Genomic DNA, 13,944 nt, shown 5'->3' with positions numbered 1-13,944 from the left:
ATTAACCAATTTAATCCTCACATCAAGTTTCTGAAGTGGGTGGTATTAGCCCTTAATCTTCCCAATAGCTGGCAAATGCCTATTGCTGTACTTTTTTTTCCTCTCCAAATCTCTTTCTCTGATGAAAGATTTCCAAAGCACTTTTTTCTAAAGCTGCAGATGTATGGAAGATGGAGGAGGAAACTCCTCCTAAATGTAGATAAAATAATTATTATAGATAACTGTACGCATGTAGGTGAACGTTCATTCTTCTCTTGGAAGTTGGACCGGCTTCATTACAACACGTACAGAAACAGTCTTCAAACACTGCTCAGCGGGGCTAGAGTGGGTAAGGCCAGAACCTGCAGGTTGGGTCCCCATTGATTCACTTAGGATATGGCTGCCTGCTAATGCATCTGGGAAAGCAGAGGAAATATTCAGGCCCATGCACGCAGGTAAGGAGACCTGGATAAAGCTCCTGCCTTCAGCCTAGCCCAGCCCTTGGAGGCTGTGCCCACCTGGGAAGTTACAGAGTGTCTCTGTAACTCTGCCTTTCAAATACATTAATTAAAGAGAGAGAAAAGGGACCCAGCTGGACATGGGCCCAGCACAAAGGCCCAGTGGCTAAATCCTTGCCTTGCATGTGCCAGGATTGCTGGTTTGTGTCCTGGATGCTTCACTTCTCATCCAGCTCCCTGTTTGTGGCCCAGGAAAGCAGTAGAGGATGGCCTGGGGCCTTGGAAGCTTGCACCCACGTGGGAGACCTGAAAGATGCTCCTGGTTCCTGACTTTGCATCAGCTCAGTTCTGGCCACTGCAGTCATTTTGGGAGCGGAGCAGTGGATGGGAGATCTCTATGTCTCTCCTTATCTTTGTAAATTTGCCTTTCAAAAAAAAAAAAAAAAGAAACAAATATGACACAAGACTATGAAGTTGAAACCTGAAGACACAGGGAAGAAACATGAAAAAACAGCCACATGTAGAAAAGTCTTCAAACATAAAAGAATAAAGCAGAGGCTATGCCTTCCTGCTCTTCATAAAATACTTACCATAGTGTAATTGTGAGCCACTTTATGCAAATCTGTACAACCCTGGGCATCAGCAAAAGAACGGATTCCGAGACAGTTGGATGGGTGAAGCTGTTTCATTAAAAACTTACAGCATGCTTCCACTACCTGTGACAGCTGCAGAAGGCAAGCTGTAGATAACAGGCACTCGATATTATCTTCTTTTAATTCAAGGCGGCCTTAATGAGAAAAGGAAATCCCATTAGCTACAGAACTGCATTAACCTTATTTTATAAAATATTTTATATTAGTAACATTTCTAATTATGGGCTCTTACAGACCTTGGTTTAAGACATTTTAGAGGGAAAAAAAGTACTAAATAAATAAGCTTTTTGTAACTACTCTTAAACACTAATGACTTCTTCGTAACATTTTTACATAAATATGTTATATAACTTACATTTATTACTTATAACCTTTAGATTGCAAATGTACAAATTTGACATTACATGATTCATATACTCATTAACATTTATAACAAAATTTATAACTGGATTAACTGTCTGAAGATTCTAAAACAGAGACTTTAACCATTATGGTTATCACCAGCAGTGATAATAACAACTTAGTTAAGTGTTAACTATGGCATACTTTGTAAAAAGCAGAAATCTGAAATCTAATTGTGGGACTTAAATCTGAGGGGTTCTTCTTCACATTTGCAGACTTTTTACCTGTGTATGCATACTGAATCAAGGACCATAACGAATTTGGTTCTACACCTTCCATTTTTATTTCTTCCTGTCTTGCTTCTCTGACATCATTGGTAAACATGGCAGCAAAATAATCCGAGACAGAGGACAGCACCAATCTGAGAACACATGAGGGGGAAAAAAAACGGCCATATTAAAGTTCATGTTCATCAGTAAATGCCTTTTCTTTTTTTATTTGTTACTCAAAGAAACTGCATGGTACTGAAAAATGCATTTTACATTTGACAAATTGCTTTATGCTCTACTTCCTCCCACTGAATAATAAATGATCATCTGAAACCTTTTTGCTGAGGTAAGTGATTTTACCTGTTCACTACTCAACTACTGCTTTATAATATCCAGAAAACAAGCGTTAAAATGACTACATAAAAAATAGGAGGAGGGGACTGTAAAGGTTATTTTTCATTTATCAGTTTTATAATAATAAATTCTATTTTAAAAATAATTGTAGAAGCAATGAAATTATGGGTGACCTTTGAAAATAATTTTAGCATGCTATTTTCAACTTTTATAATTTTATGGTGCTTATATAACACTAAAAACTATTTTGTTATTAGCCATGTCCATCAAGATTTGACAGTCTCATAAAAATAAACATTTTTTCTCTGAAACATGCATTATTTCACTTGATAATGACTTCAGGGTATTCTCATACGCCCACTTACTTTACTCATTTCTTTTGTTTCCCCAAGAGAAACTTATTTTAAAACATGGGAAGGAAACTTAGAGTATTTAATCAATATTATCTGTGTTAAACACAATGTATTCTTTAAGTCATCTTAACATGGTGCATTTTACATTTTAATATCAGAAAAATAAGACTTATGTGCAAACTGTCCTATCAGAACAGAACTTATTTGTTGCATTATTTTATTTATATAGGATGAACAAATTTCATGTATTTCACAGTACAGATTTAGTCACACAATGATACTTAAAATATGGAGCGCTTCAAATTTGCATGTCATCCTTGCACAGGAACCATGCTAACCTTCTCGCTGTCGTTCCAGTGTTAGTGTAGGTGCTGCCAAAGTGAGCACATTTTATTCATTTCTTAAAATCAAAACCATGACATAGTTAATGGTTGAAGCTTCCTCTGTGGCCCACCTTTGTCCCATTCTCCTCCCTCTCCAGGAGTGCATTACTGAGTGCTAAGGTTTGCCAAATTGCTCTCCACAGTGCTGTGGCAATGCAGACCCCTGCCAGCACTATCTATGAGCTAACAGTTCCTTGGTGCATGGTCAGACTGCAACATTTCTCACTACCTGTAAAGTATTAAATGAATCTCTTTGTTTCCATTTTTATTCACCTACCGAAGCTGTAGGTCTTCAAAGAAATTGACATTTATTCATTCATTTATTAAACAAAAACAAGTACTGGTAATGTGGATAACACTTGTATGTACTAGATACTGTTTTAAACACTCGCATACATCAGTGTACAAAACAGACAACAGATCCATTCTCCCATGGGGTCTTGCATTTTCAAGGCAAGGGAGACAGACAAGGAGATGTAGAAATAGCTTCTCTATATATTAAGAGGTGATGATGATAATGGCTATCGGGGAAAAGTGGACGAAAGGTAAATAGGAACAGGATGATAAATGTAAAAAGCTGGTCTCTGAAAGGTGACATCAAGGGCAGGATTTAGTCACCCATGTATTTGGGAAGAACTGATGCTGAAATTCCAAGACCTGCAAGGCGGTTGATGCGGTTCCTACAGAGTGAGCCAGGACGGAAGGCAGTACCGACAGTGGAGATGGTTGTGCTGTATAAACACTGCCTGTGCTGTGGCCTTCAGGGGGACAGGAGTCGATCACAACTGCACCCAGAGGAACAACTGGCTCTGAGTTCCTTTTTAAAGGATCTCTCTGGGCAGCTGTGTGGGAAACAAGGGATGCTGGGATATTGGAAGATGGGTCAGGAAGGCCTTGCATGAAAATGTAAATGAGAAGGTGACAGTTCGCCCAAGCATGGCAGATAAGGTCATGAATTTAGGGTTTTTTTTTTTAATTACATTGCATTATGTGACACAGTTTTTTAGGCACTGGGACTCCCCTTACCCCTATGGATTTAGTTTTGAAACTACAGAATTTGAGATGCTGTTAATCATAAGATGTTTTCTAACAAACCCATGCTCAGAACATGGGTTCTTTGTCACAGAACACAGTAGTAGTTCAGTAAATAAATGCTGAGTTATTGAAAACTAGAGCACGAAGTCCACTCTTCCTAATGATTCTACAGATTTTTTTTTAATCTGGAGAATTTTTGTTTTGAAGGGCATTTATTTATATATATCTGGGGTCATTGTAACTAACAGAAACAACTGAATATGGAATTGTGAAGAGAAAAATGAATGATTCTTTATTGAATAGCTCTTTCCCTTTTCTTAAGAAATACATCATTTGTACTAAAGGCTTTTTTCCCCTAGCACTGTTTTTCATATCTCTTGGAGACCAGCAAACAGAAGCTAGGATAGCTGTGGCTGTTTGAAAACTCTGAAGACTTTCTGTTACTGCACTCTACAGTTTACTAACTTCTCAATGTCAATAAGGTCTAATTTCCTTTGAACTGATTGAACGCATTATTAGGAAGAATGCTGCCCCAAGCTGCTGATAGTAGCTGAAATCTTTATCAAGCAACAGTTGTCATTAGTGAGCCTTGGTTTTGCGCTTCACAGGGAAAATGTCTTTTAGGATCATCTGCAGTATAACCATTTCTTAGGCAGAATCTGTACAGGTTCCATGACATAGATCCTTCCCCAAGGCATGTGGGTTAACCAGAGTAGGTTACTTCAAAACAAACTCATACAGAGAGAAAATTGAAAAACAGTTAATTACCTGTGAGCTGGAATCCTGCGATCACCAGCAACTAAAATGACATCACATAACTGTTTGTGTCTCAAATAGTTTTCCATTTTTTTAAATGTTTGCTCAGCGTGATTAAGGGCTTGGAAAAATTCATCTGATGAGCATGGCTCCATAGTATGACAGGATGACAATGTCTGACTGCTATTGGAAGTCCTAAAAAGAAAGCAAGCATACACTTCAATTATCACGATCACAGTACAAATATCATTCCTGTAAGTTCTTCTAAAACCTTCCAGTGCAATAAAAAAAAAAAAAAAGTGCTGTTATACCAGTACTAACATACCATCACGTATCATTTGTCTTTAAAATCAAGGAGAGCTCCAGTCATAGGTGTCTTACAGACACTGGCAGTGAATGTGACATCTGCTAGTTAATAACTACATGTATTCTTTGTAGCGCCTGCGTTGTAAGTCTCATCTCTGGTTAAACCCAAGGTCTCTGCTGAGAAAGAGCCACTCTGCCTACATATTAATAGTCATAGCCTGAGCTAATAGCTTGAAGAGTGTAAAAGACAGTTATTTTTCATTTTTGAAGACAGACACACAATTCAAATATTTTGGAAGTACAAATGCAAATCATCCTTTACTTTTAAACAGGCTATGCTCCACAGTTCATTTAGAAGATATTATCATAAAAGCAGTATTAGAAGCCATCTTGTGGTTCCCTAGTCAGCTCTCAAAAGTGTAAGTAAACTATAATTTGTTATAGGTTAAAGCAATTTGGTGACCTAATCTAAGTGTCTGGAGACATTATCTGAACTTTCCAAATCATAATCTGATGAGGATGAGTCTCTCTGTTTTCGGCTGATTTTCCAGTGGAAATGGTGAAGAAGACCTATGGTTGGAATCAGTAGTAATGTTCTGAGTCCACATTCCACCCTGTCCCACACCTGTTCTCTCCAAAACACCCAAATCAAGGAATCAACATCCACCCACTGAGAAATTTAACTGCAAAAACCAATGAATGTGACATTTTTTATCTGAATGTGAATTTTTTATCTGATTTTCTTTTAAGACTATTATGATTCTGACAAATGCTTTGTTGAATCAAATCTTATTACAATTTAAGAGAATCTTTTAAAACAACTCCTTAATAATCTTCTCAAAAGAAGAAGCAATCATAACTGAAGCCAAGGAAACTAGTGCCTTGTGAGTCACAAAGCAGGCCTTTTTTGGTGCAGTGGTTCTGACACCATTTGAAATGCCCGCCTTCCACATCAGAGCACCTGGGTCTGAGCCCCAGCTCTGCTTCTGATTCCAGCTTCCTGCTAATGGGTGGCAGCAAGTGATGGCTCAAGTAACTGGGTTGTCACTCATGTAGGAGATAGGACTTTAGTTTTGGGCTCCTGGTGTTAGTCTGGCCCAGGCCTGGCTGCTGCAGGCATTTGGACAGCCAAGCAACAGAGGAAGATCCGTCTCCCATGTGGGTGTGTCACGGGCTGTCTCAGGGTTCATGTAAGCAGGAGGAAGATGGAATGAAAAGCACAGCTGGGCTCAAATTCAGGCACTCTAGTATAGCAGGTATAGCAGGCAGGCATCCCAAGTGGTATCTTGACCATTATATAAAATGCCCCTGGACCCATGTGGGAAACTGGGATGAAGCTCCTGGCTTCAGCATGGCCCAGCCCCAGCCACTGCAGCCATTTGGAGAGTGAACAAGCAGATGTAAGATCTCTCTCCCTCTTTTTGTGTAACTCTTCCAAATAAAGAATTTTTTAAAAATGCAGAGCAATTAGCATTCAAGCAGCAGTTTAATGTGCTGCACCCAAAACCAACCCCTACACACCGTACCAGTCTTCAAAAGACATTGCAGTGATCCTATTAAATTTCACACTCTGAAAACCATTGGTGTACATGACAGTCAAGAGACATATAAAAACCAGCACATGAAAAACAGTTCAAAATACTGTGGATACTTTGTTTCGAATCTATGTAAACTGCATTTCCTTTAAATATGCTAAGTGAACAGGTACTTAGAAAACTTCATGGAAAACTTGTTTTCAAAATCAGCATACATGCAAAATAACTTTTTACCCTTATAAAAATTATCAAAAAATTTATACTTCTAAAATAACATTTCAACTTCCTTCATCTACTTTTTTATAACATTTCTAGATTTGGCAGTCTTTAACATTTTCTCAGATTCTCTTCATTTGCAAGTATTATATACATACACATACATACTATTTTTCTTGAGAGCAGGAGTATTAATATTATACAATGTGAGATTCCTGACAAGAATCATAAAGAAAAAATTATGTTATGTAGAGGGCATAATTCACTGAAGACAACACACTCCCCAGTATACCAAATAATATGACATTAACACATATTTAATACTCTCTTTATATACCAATCTCCACAATGAGAGAAAACACAGGATTGGTGTCTGGCTTATTTCATTTAGCATGAGGATATTCAGTTACCAAGATTTTTATTGCAAATGTCTTCACAGAACTAGACAAAACAATGTTAAAATTCATATAGAACCACAGAAGAGCCTGAACAGCTAAAGCACTTGTGAACAATTGGAACAAAGTCAGAGGCATCACAACGCCAAATTTTAAGATAAACCACAGGGTTATTATAATCAGAAGAGCATGGTACTGGCATAAAAATAGACACGAGGGCCAGTGGAATAGACTAGAAATCCCAGAAATAAATGTACCCATCCACAACTAACTAATCTTTGATAAATGTGCCAAAAATTTCCTTGCAGAAACAATACTATCTTCAATAAATGCTGTTGGGAAAATGGATTTCCATATACCTTATATTTTACACTGAAATCAAGTCAAAATGGATCAAAGATCTAAATGCAGGACCTAAACTATCAATTGTTAAAGGGGAACATAGGAGAAAAACTCTGAAACATCTGTCTAGTCAGTGACTTTCTAGATAAAACCCCGAAACACAGGCAATAAAACCAAAAATAGACAAGTGGGATTATATAAAACTAAGAAGCTTCTGCACAGCCAAGGAAGCAATTAACAAAGAGAAGAGACAACTGACAGAATGGGAGAAAATATTTTCAAATTATACATAAGGAGCTCAAGAAATTCAACAAAAAATTCAAGTAAGAAATGTGCAAACAACATGGACATTTTTTTCAAAAGAGATACAAATGGCAAATGTATATTAAAAAATGGTCAAGATCACTAGCCATCACATAATGTAACTAAAATCCACAATGATTTATTGCACTACTTAGGATGACTTTTATTTAAAAGTCAAAAAATAATAAATGCTTGCAATGTTGTGTGAGAAAAGAGAGCCCTAAATACTAGTACAATATGAAAAACAGTATGGTGATTCCTCAAACAACAAACTAGTAACACATCTGCTGGGGCAGGTACTGACACAGAGGTTTAGGCTGTCACATGCAGCACGGGCATCTGACAGTGGAGTACACCAGTTCAAGTCCCAACTGCTCCATTTGCAATCCAGCACCCTACGATGTACTTAGAAAAGTCAGCAGACAGTCCAAGTGCTGGAGTCCTTGCCACCCATGAGAAATAGCAGGCTGCTGACCCTGGCTTGGTCCAGACCTAGGCATGGACATTTGGCAAGTGAACCTACCAACAGGGTCTCTCATCCTCTTTCTGTCTCTCCCTCTCACTCTATCTTTCAAACATAATGACTCTACCACATGACTCAATTATCCTACTTTTTGGGATATATCCAAAGGAAATGAAATCAGCAAATTTAATAGATACCTGGGCCAGAGTTGTGGCATAATGGGTTATGCTACTTCCTGAGATACAAGCATTCTATATAGGTGCTGTTTCACATGCCAGCTGTTCCACTTCCAATTGAGCTCCCTGCCGGAAAAGCCAGAAAACCGTACACGTGCTTGGGTCCCTGTATTCATGTGGAAGACTGAGATAGAGCTCCTTACTCCTGGCTTCAGCCTGGTCCAGCTCTGGCTGTTGTGACTATTTGGGGAGTGAGCCAGCAGATGGTAGATTTCTCTATTCCCCACTCTGCCCTTCAAATACAGAAACAACACTTTAAAAAGAAATCTGTACTGTCATGTTTACTGCACCCTACGCAGTAGCAAAGACACAGCATCAACTTAGACATCCATCAACTGATGACTGGAGAAGGAAAACACATTATGTGTACATGAGAGAACATTTAGCCATCAAAAAACAAAAAAATTCATTTGCTTTCAAGTATTCAAAAGCTCTCACAAATTACGTGAACATAGTATTTCAAAACAAAACTTCACTGAGATTTTTGCTTACAGCAACTAGTTTCACTGCACTAAATGAACAACAATATAAGTGTAAGCTTGGATTTGGATCCAATGGAAAAGACGAGTAACTGAACATCTTTTTAATACTTCTTAATTTTACAGACACAGAGCTCCCATCTACTGTTTACTCCCTAAATAACCACAGCTGCCAAGCCTATGTTGGGGCTAAAGCTAGGAACAGAGAACTCAATCCAGGTTTCCCATGTGGGGAGCAGGAATCCAATTATGGACACCAGTGCCTGCTGCCTCCTAGGGTTCACATTAATGGAAAGCTGAAATTGGAAGCTGGAGTAAGACCTTGAATGCAGGCGCTCTGATGTTGGACACAGACCTTAACCCACACCTTAACCACTAGGCCAAATGCCCATTCTCGTGCCTTTAAGACATCTGTGACGCCGCACATGCAATTTTCACAAAGTAAGTTATGGTACAGCCATACAGTTGTAAGACTTTAGGCATTTATATGATTATATATGGGATTTTTACATCTAGGAGGAACCTATTCAATCATTTAATACAGTTAACTCCCTTATTTTACAGAATAAAAAATTGAGGCGCAATGCGGCAGAAGTTACCAACCCAGGACACTAAAGGAGCTAGGTACACAGTGGGATTAGCAGGCATTCAGAGATGGTCAAGTAATCCACTACAGAATGAGGATTTCTGTTTACTTTTCCACTAAAGCAGTGAATACAACAGGAGTGGGCAATGTTCAGCCTGCAGGACACATAGACCCATGAAATCATTAGGTCTGGCTGTACTAATGCAACCACAGGCAGGACTAGAAATTCAGTAAGTCTACAGCAGGCTATTTGAGTTGATACTTTTGCATGACCTATGAAAAATAGGATAAATTTCCAAATGACCCTTGGCAGAAAAAAAAATACGGTTATTCTCCCCTAAAGGTATAAAAAGGAGAATGATAATAATAGCAGGAAGGAATATAAATCAATAAGACAAAAGAGGCATTTGAATGAATGATCTTTTACCAAAGTCCACTTCTGTGTGACTTCCCCTTAGATGTTGAGAGGAAGAGTTGGGATCCACAGCCTGCAATGCAGTATCCTGAATGCTCCACATCTGACTCAGCTCCCTGCTAACGGCCTGGGAAAGCAGAAGACATACCACATGGTAGGACCTGCGTGGTTTTGCTAATCCTTCATACTGCTTGTATTCCTCCACTGTGCTTCAGTTTGGAGGGTTTTTGGTCAGTGATTAAGAGTATTTTAGGGGCCCGGCGTGGTGGCGCAAGTGGTTAAGGTCCTCGCCTTGCAAGCCCGGGATCCCATATGGGCGCCAGTTCTATCCCCGCAGCCCCGCTTCCCTTCCAGCTCCCTGCCTGTGGCCTGGGAAAGCAGTCGAGGATGGCCCAAGCCTTTGGGACCCTGCACCTGCGTGGGAGACCCAGAAGAGGCTCCTGGCTTCGGATCGGCATAGCATTGCGCTCACTTGGGGAGTGAATTATCGGACGGAAGATCTTCCTCTCTGTCACTCCTCTCTGTATATCCGCCTTTCCAATAAAAAAATAATAAAAATAAATCTTAAAAGAAACAAAGAGTATTTTAGGAAGGTTCTAGAGATGTGCATCCCATTTAGTAGCCACAAGCCTTGTGGATTATTTTAAGTGGAGTTAAAACCTCAGTTTTTCAGTTGGACTGGTTGTATTTCAAATGCCCGACAGGTTCGTTCCTGGGCCTACTGACTACCCAACTGCATGGAGCAGCAGAGCATTCCCCTCAGTGTACAAAGTCATACTACACAGTACCGATCCAGAGGTCTACAGTTCTGGACAACTCAACTCTCATTCTGTTATGCAACTAGTTGTTGAGTTTCTTTAAGAATTATCTCCCTCAACAACAAAACTGGAATAAGGAACATGTAGTATTTTACTTTTAGGGATTCCTTGTGGTAGGATTATGAGCTGAAATAATGCATGCACAGCCCCAGCACAGAGTGTGTGCACAATCGAGGTTAACATCAGTAGAGCTCTACTCCTCGGTGGCCAGTGGGAAATCTGTGTTCTTAGTTGCCTTTTTTATTTATATAATGTTTAGCTGTCTTAAAAAAAATTATTTACTTGACAGTCAAGAATTACAGAGAAAAAGGGAGACAGGACCAAGAGAGAGATCTTCTATTCACTGGTTCATGCACCCCCTTTTTCATCCCTAGATGGCTACAATGGCCAAAATCCAGGAGCTCTGTTCAGGTCTCCCATTGGAGCAGCAGGGGCCCAAGTATTTGGGCCATCTTTTGCTGCTTTTCCGAAGCCATTTGCAGGGAGCTGGATTGGAAGTGGAGTAGCTGGAACATGAAACTACTTATGTGGAATGCCAGTACTGTATTCCACAATGCCAGCTTGATTGGTTGTCTGAAAAAAATATCTAGCATTGTTAATTTTGACAGCTGAATTTCACTCCTCTTATTAAAAATGGATTTTAGCAAACTCAATAGATACCCCAAGCTCACAATACAAACACCTGGGAATAGGCCATTTCTGGAACATTTAAAATCAATTTCCTCACTTCTACTTTTCTTAGCGTGGTAACAGAGGAAATACACCTAACATCTAAGCTTAGTTTTACTCATCTGATACTAGAAAGATGATAAATCCTATTTCAAAGAATTATATGAGGTTACACTAGTCTTTCACAGCAGACTATCATTGTAATGAATGGTACACTGCTGAATCTTCCTAGGCTAGAGGGAAATGTTTAATTCTGAGCATGTGCCTCTTTCTGCAGAAAGCAATGAATTTATAAATTGGAAAAGTGCCTGAACCCAGAAAGGAGGCAAGTGTCAAACAGAATCAAATCACTATTTACAAAGTCTCTCCTAATAGGCAGCACTGCACCAGTTGGAAACCGCAAGGCTGTTAAGAGAGCTACATCTCTATAGTAAAGGCTCTTGGAATTCAGAGTCAAGTACCCCAAGTTGGAAAAAAACCTGGATAGCCATAACTCATGCTTTTAACCCCCCAGATTCCACACATGTGCTCACACATGCGCGCAATATGCACCATGACCAACATAATTTTTGATTTTTGACTCCTTAGATTTCTTCTACTTTTAGCACCGGAATCTGCACAAGAATTTTTCAGTGGAGTAGTATTCAAAAGAGGATTTAGAAACCAGAGGTGGGCATTTGACCTGGTGATAAAGATGCCAATTAAGATGCCTACACTCCACCTTAGCATACCTGGGCTCAAATCCTGGTTCCAGCTCAAGAGTCTACGTTCTTACTAATGGGACCCTGGAAGACAGGGATGGTGAGTGGTCCCAGTTACCCACGTGGGCGATGTGGAATGTGTTTTCTCAGGTCTTGTATGCATTTGGGAAGTGAACCAGCAAATAGGAGCATGTTCACTTTGCACACTCTCTGCCTCTCAAGTAAATAAAAATCCAAAGAAACTACTTTACTGGAACTATACTGTTGGTGACCTTGAGTAGAGGGGAAAAAAAATTCTTGAAAATTCTAAAGCACCTATTGAGCTCACTTCCAAGGTATTGCTGCTGGTGGCAATCAGAACTCATGCCTTTGCAATGCACAATTACTGCATCATGACTCTGCCTGAATCCTGGATAAAAACTCAACACCACAAACAAAATGAAAAAGTCAATCACTCACTAAATGTTATCAGTCTCTAAAACTTTTGTTACACATCCTTTTAAGCATGTTCCCAGATAGTCACTGGGAACTCCACTGGGATACAGATATCACTGTACACTTACAGAATATGTGTACACACACACTTCTATCTACAACCATTACTCCAATCATCTTGGGCATCTCCAGTTGAAATGTAAATCGCTGCTGGAATACAAAGAAGGTAGTGATCAGTGTAGAATAGTCTTTGAAAAGCCAACAAAAAATCAGGATGAGATGGGAAACATACAGACTCTTAAAGGTACAGAATGTTTAATGAAACAGAACGCTGTTTTTGCAAACATAACTCTTTTTAGCTATCCAGGATTCTTTCTTGGGATAACAGAAGCCATCTCTGCCATTTTTTTAAAAAAGATTTATTTATTTGAAAGGCAGAGTTACAAAAAAAAGAGAAAAGGAGAGAGAAAGATGTTCTTCCATTGCTTCACTTCCCTGTGTCTTAGACTGAGACAGGAAAAGAGAGAGGAGCTGAGGTTATCAGAATATCTATAATAAACAGGCATAAATGCTGCTCATAAGAACCAAACCAGCTGGGCCTGGCATGATACCCCAGAGGCTAAAGACCTTGCCTTGCATGCACAGGGATCCCATATGGATATCAGTTCATGTCCTGGCTGCTCCATTTCCCTCCAGCTCTCTGCTTGTGTTCTGAGAAAGCAGTAGAGCATGTTCCTTTAAAACCTTGGGACCCTGCACCTGCATGGGAGACCTGGAAGAAGCTCCTGGCTCCTGGCTTTGGATTGGCTCAGCTCTGGCCATTGCGGCCACTTGGGGAGTGAACCAGCATGGAAGATCTTGGTCTCTCATCTCTGTAAATCTTACTTTCCAATAAAAACAAATAAAAAAAAAAAAGAAAGGAAAACCAGCTTAACTAACCAACCTGTATGAAAGGAAAAGATCAATAGGCAAGTTCATTTAATACTGATGAAAATCAAAATAATAATAATAATGCTCATGAAATGACTTGGAGAATATGTAGCACGCTAAGCCTCTGCCTGCGGCACTGGCATCCTATATGGGCACCAGCTTGAGTCCCAGCTGCATTTTCTGAGGAAAGGATGCAGAGCTCATAGCAGACCCTCCGGAGTGCAGGATCTGACATGGGCACATGCTCAGGAGTGCAACAGATACTCCCAGATAAAAGCACCTTTGAGTTGAACTTTAAACAAAAATTTTAATGTGGAAATAGAGGATTTTAATTTAAAGTGGAATGAGAACAAGTAGACTGAACCAAATAATGAGAAGCAGAGGAAACAAGACAAAGAAGATAGTTTCTTTCTATTACCTTTGTCAGGGCTAATTCCATTTGGGGAGATAAGAACTAAATGCCTTCAGGATGGGACCAAGAGTAGCAAATCCACTGACCATTAACTAGAAGAGTTGAAAACACCTGCAGCTGA

At 39.5% G+C, this 13,944-nt stretch overlaps 1 protein-coding gene and 1 non-coding gene across 8 annotated transcripts in view; both read right to left on the bottom strand.

Annotated features, from left to right (window-relative positions):
- KLHL5 (kelch like family member 5) overlaps window positions 1–13,944 on the bottom strand; it is a 65,052-nt gene that overhangs the window by 24,914 nt on the left and 26,194 nt on the right. For 6 of the 7 annotated variants that reach the window (XM_040966420.1, XM_040966421.1, XM_040966416.1 and 3 more), the window contains 3 exons: window positions 4,595–4,777; window positions 1,717–1,853; window positions 1,028–1,224 (listed from right to left, as the gene is read on the bottom strand). In XM_040966420.1, the coding sequence (XP_040822354.1) occupies window positions 1,028–1,224; window positions 1,717–1,853; window positions 4,595–4,737 (477 nt within the window). In that variant the 5' untranslated portion in view covers window positions 4,738–4,777. The remainder of the gene's footprint in view (window positions 1–1,027; window positions 1,225–1,716; window positions 1,854–4,594; window positions 4,778–13,944) is intronic. The other variant, XM_040966417.1, reaches the window with a different exon arrangement.
- Window positions 2,691–2,795, bottom strand: LOC121146898. Its single transcript, XR_005882276.1, has one exon. It is a non-coding gene; the product is annotated as a U6 spliceosomal RNA (small nuclear RNA).

The sequence above is a fragment of the Ochotona curzoniae genome, unplaced genomic scaffold (assembly GCF_017591425.1).
Source record: "Ochotona curzoniae isolate NIBS_2020 unplaced genomic scaffold, NIBS_Ocur_1.0 scaffold_4505, whole genome shotgun sequence".
NCBI lineage: Eukaryota > Metazoa > Chordata > Mammalia > Lagomorpha > Ochotonidae > Ochotona > Ochotona curzoniae.
Note: the sequence above shows the minus strand (reverse complement) of the source record. Positions and strands in the feature narration are given on the sequence as shown.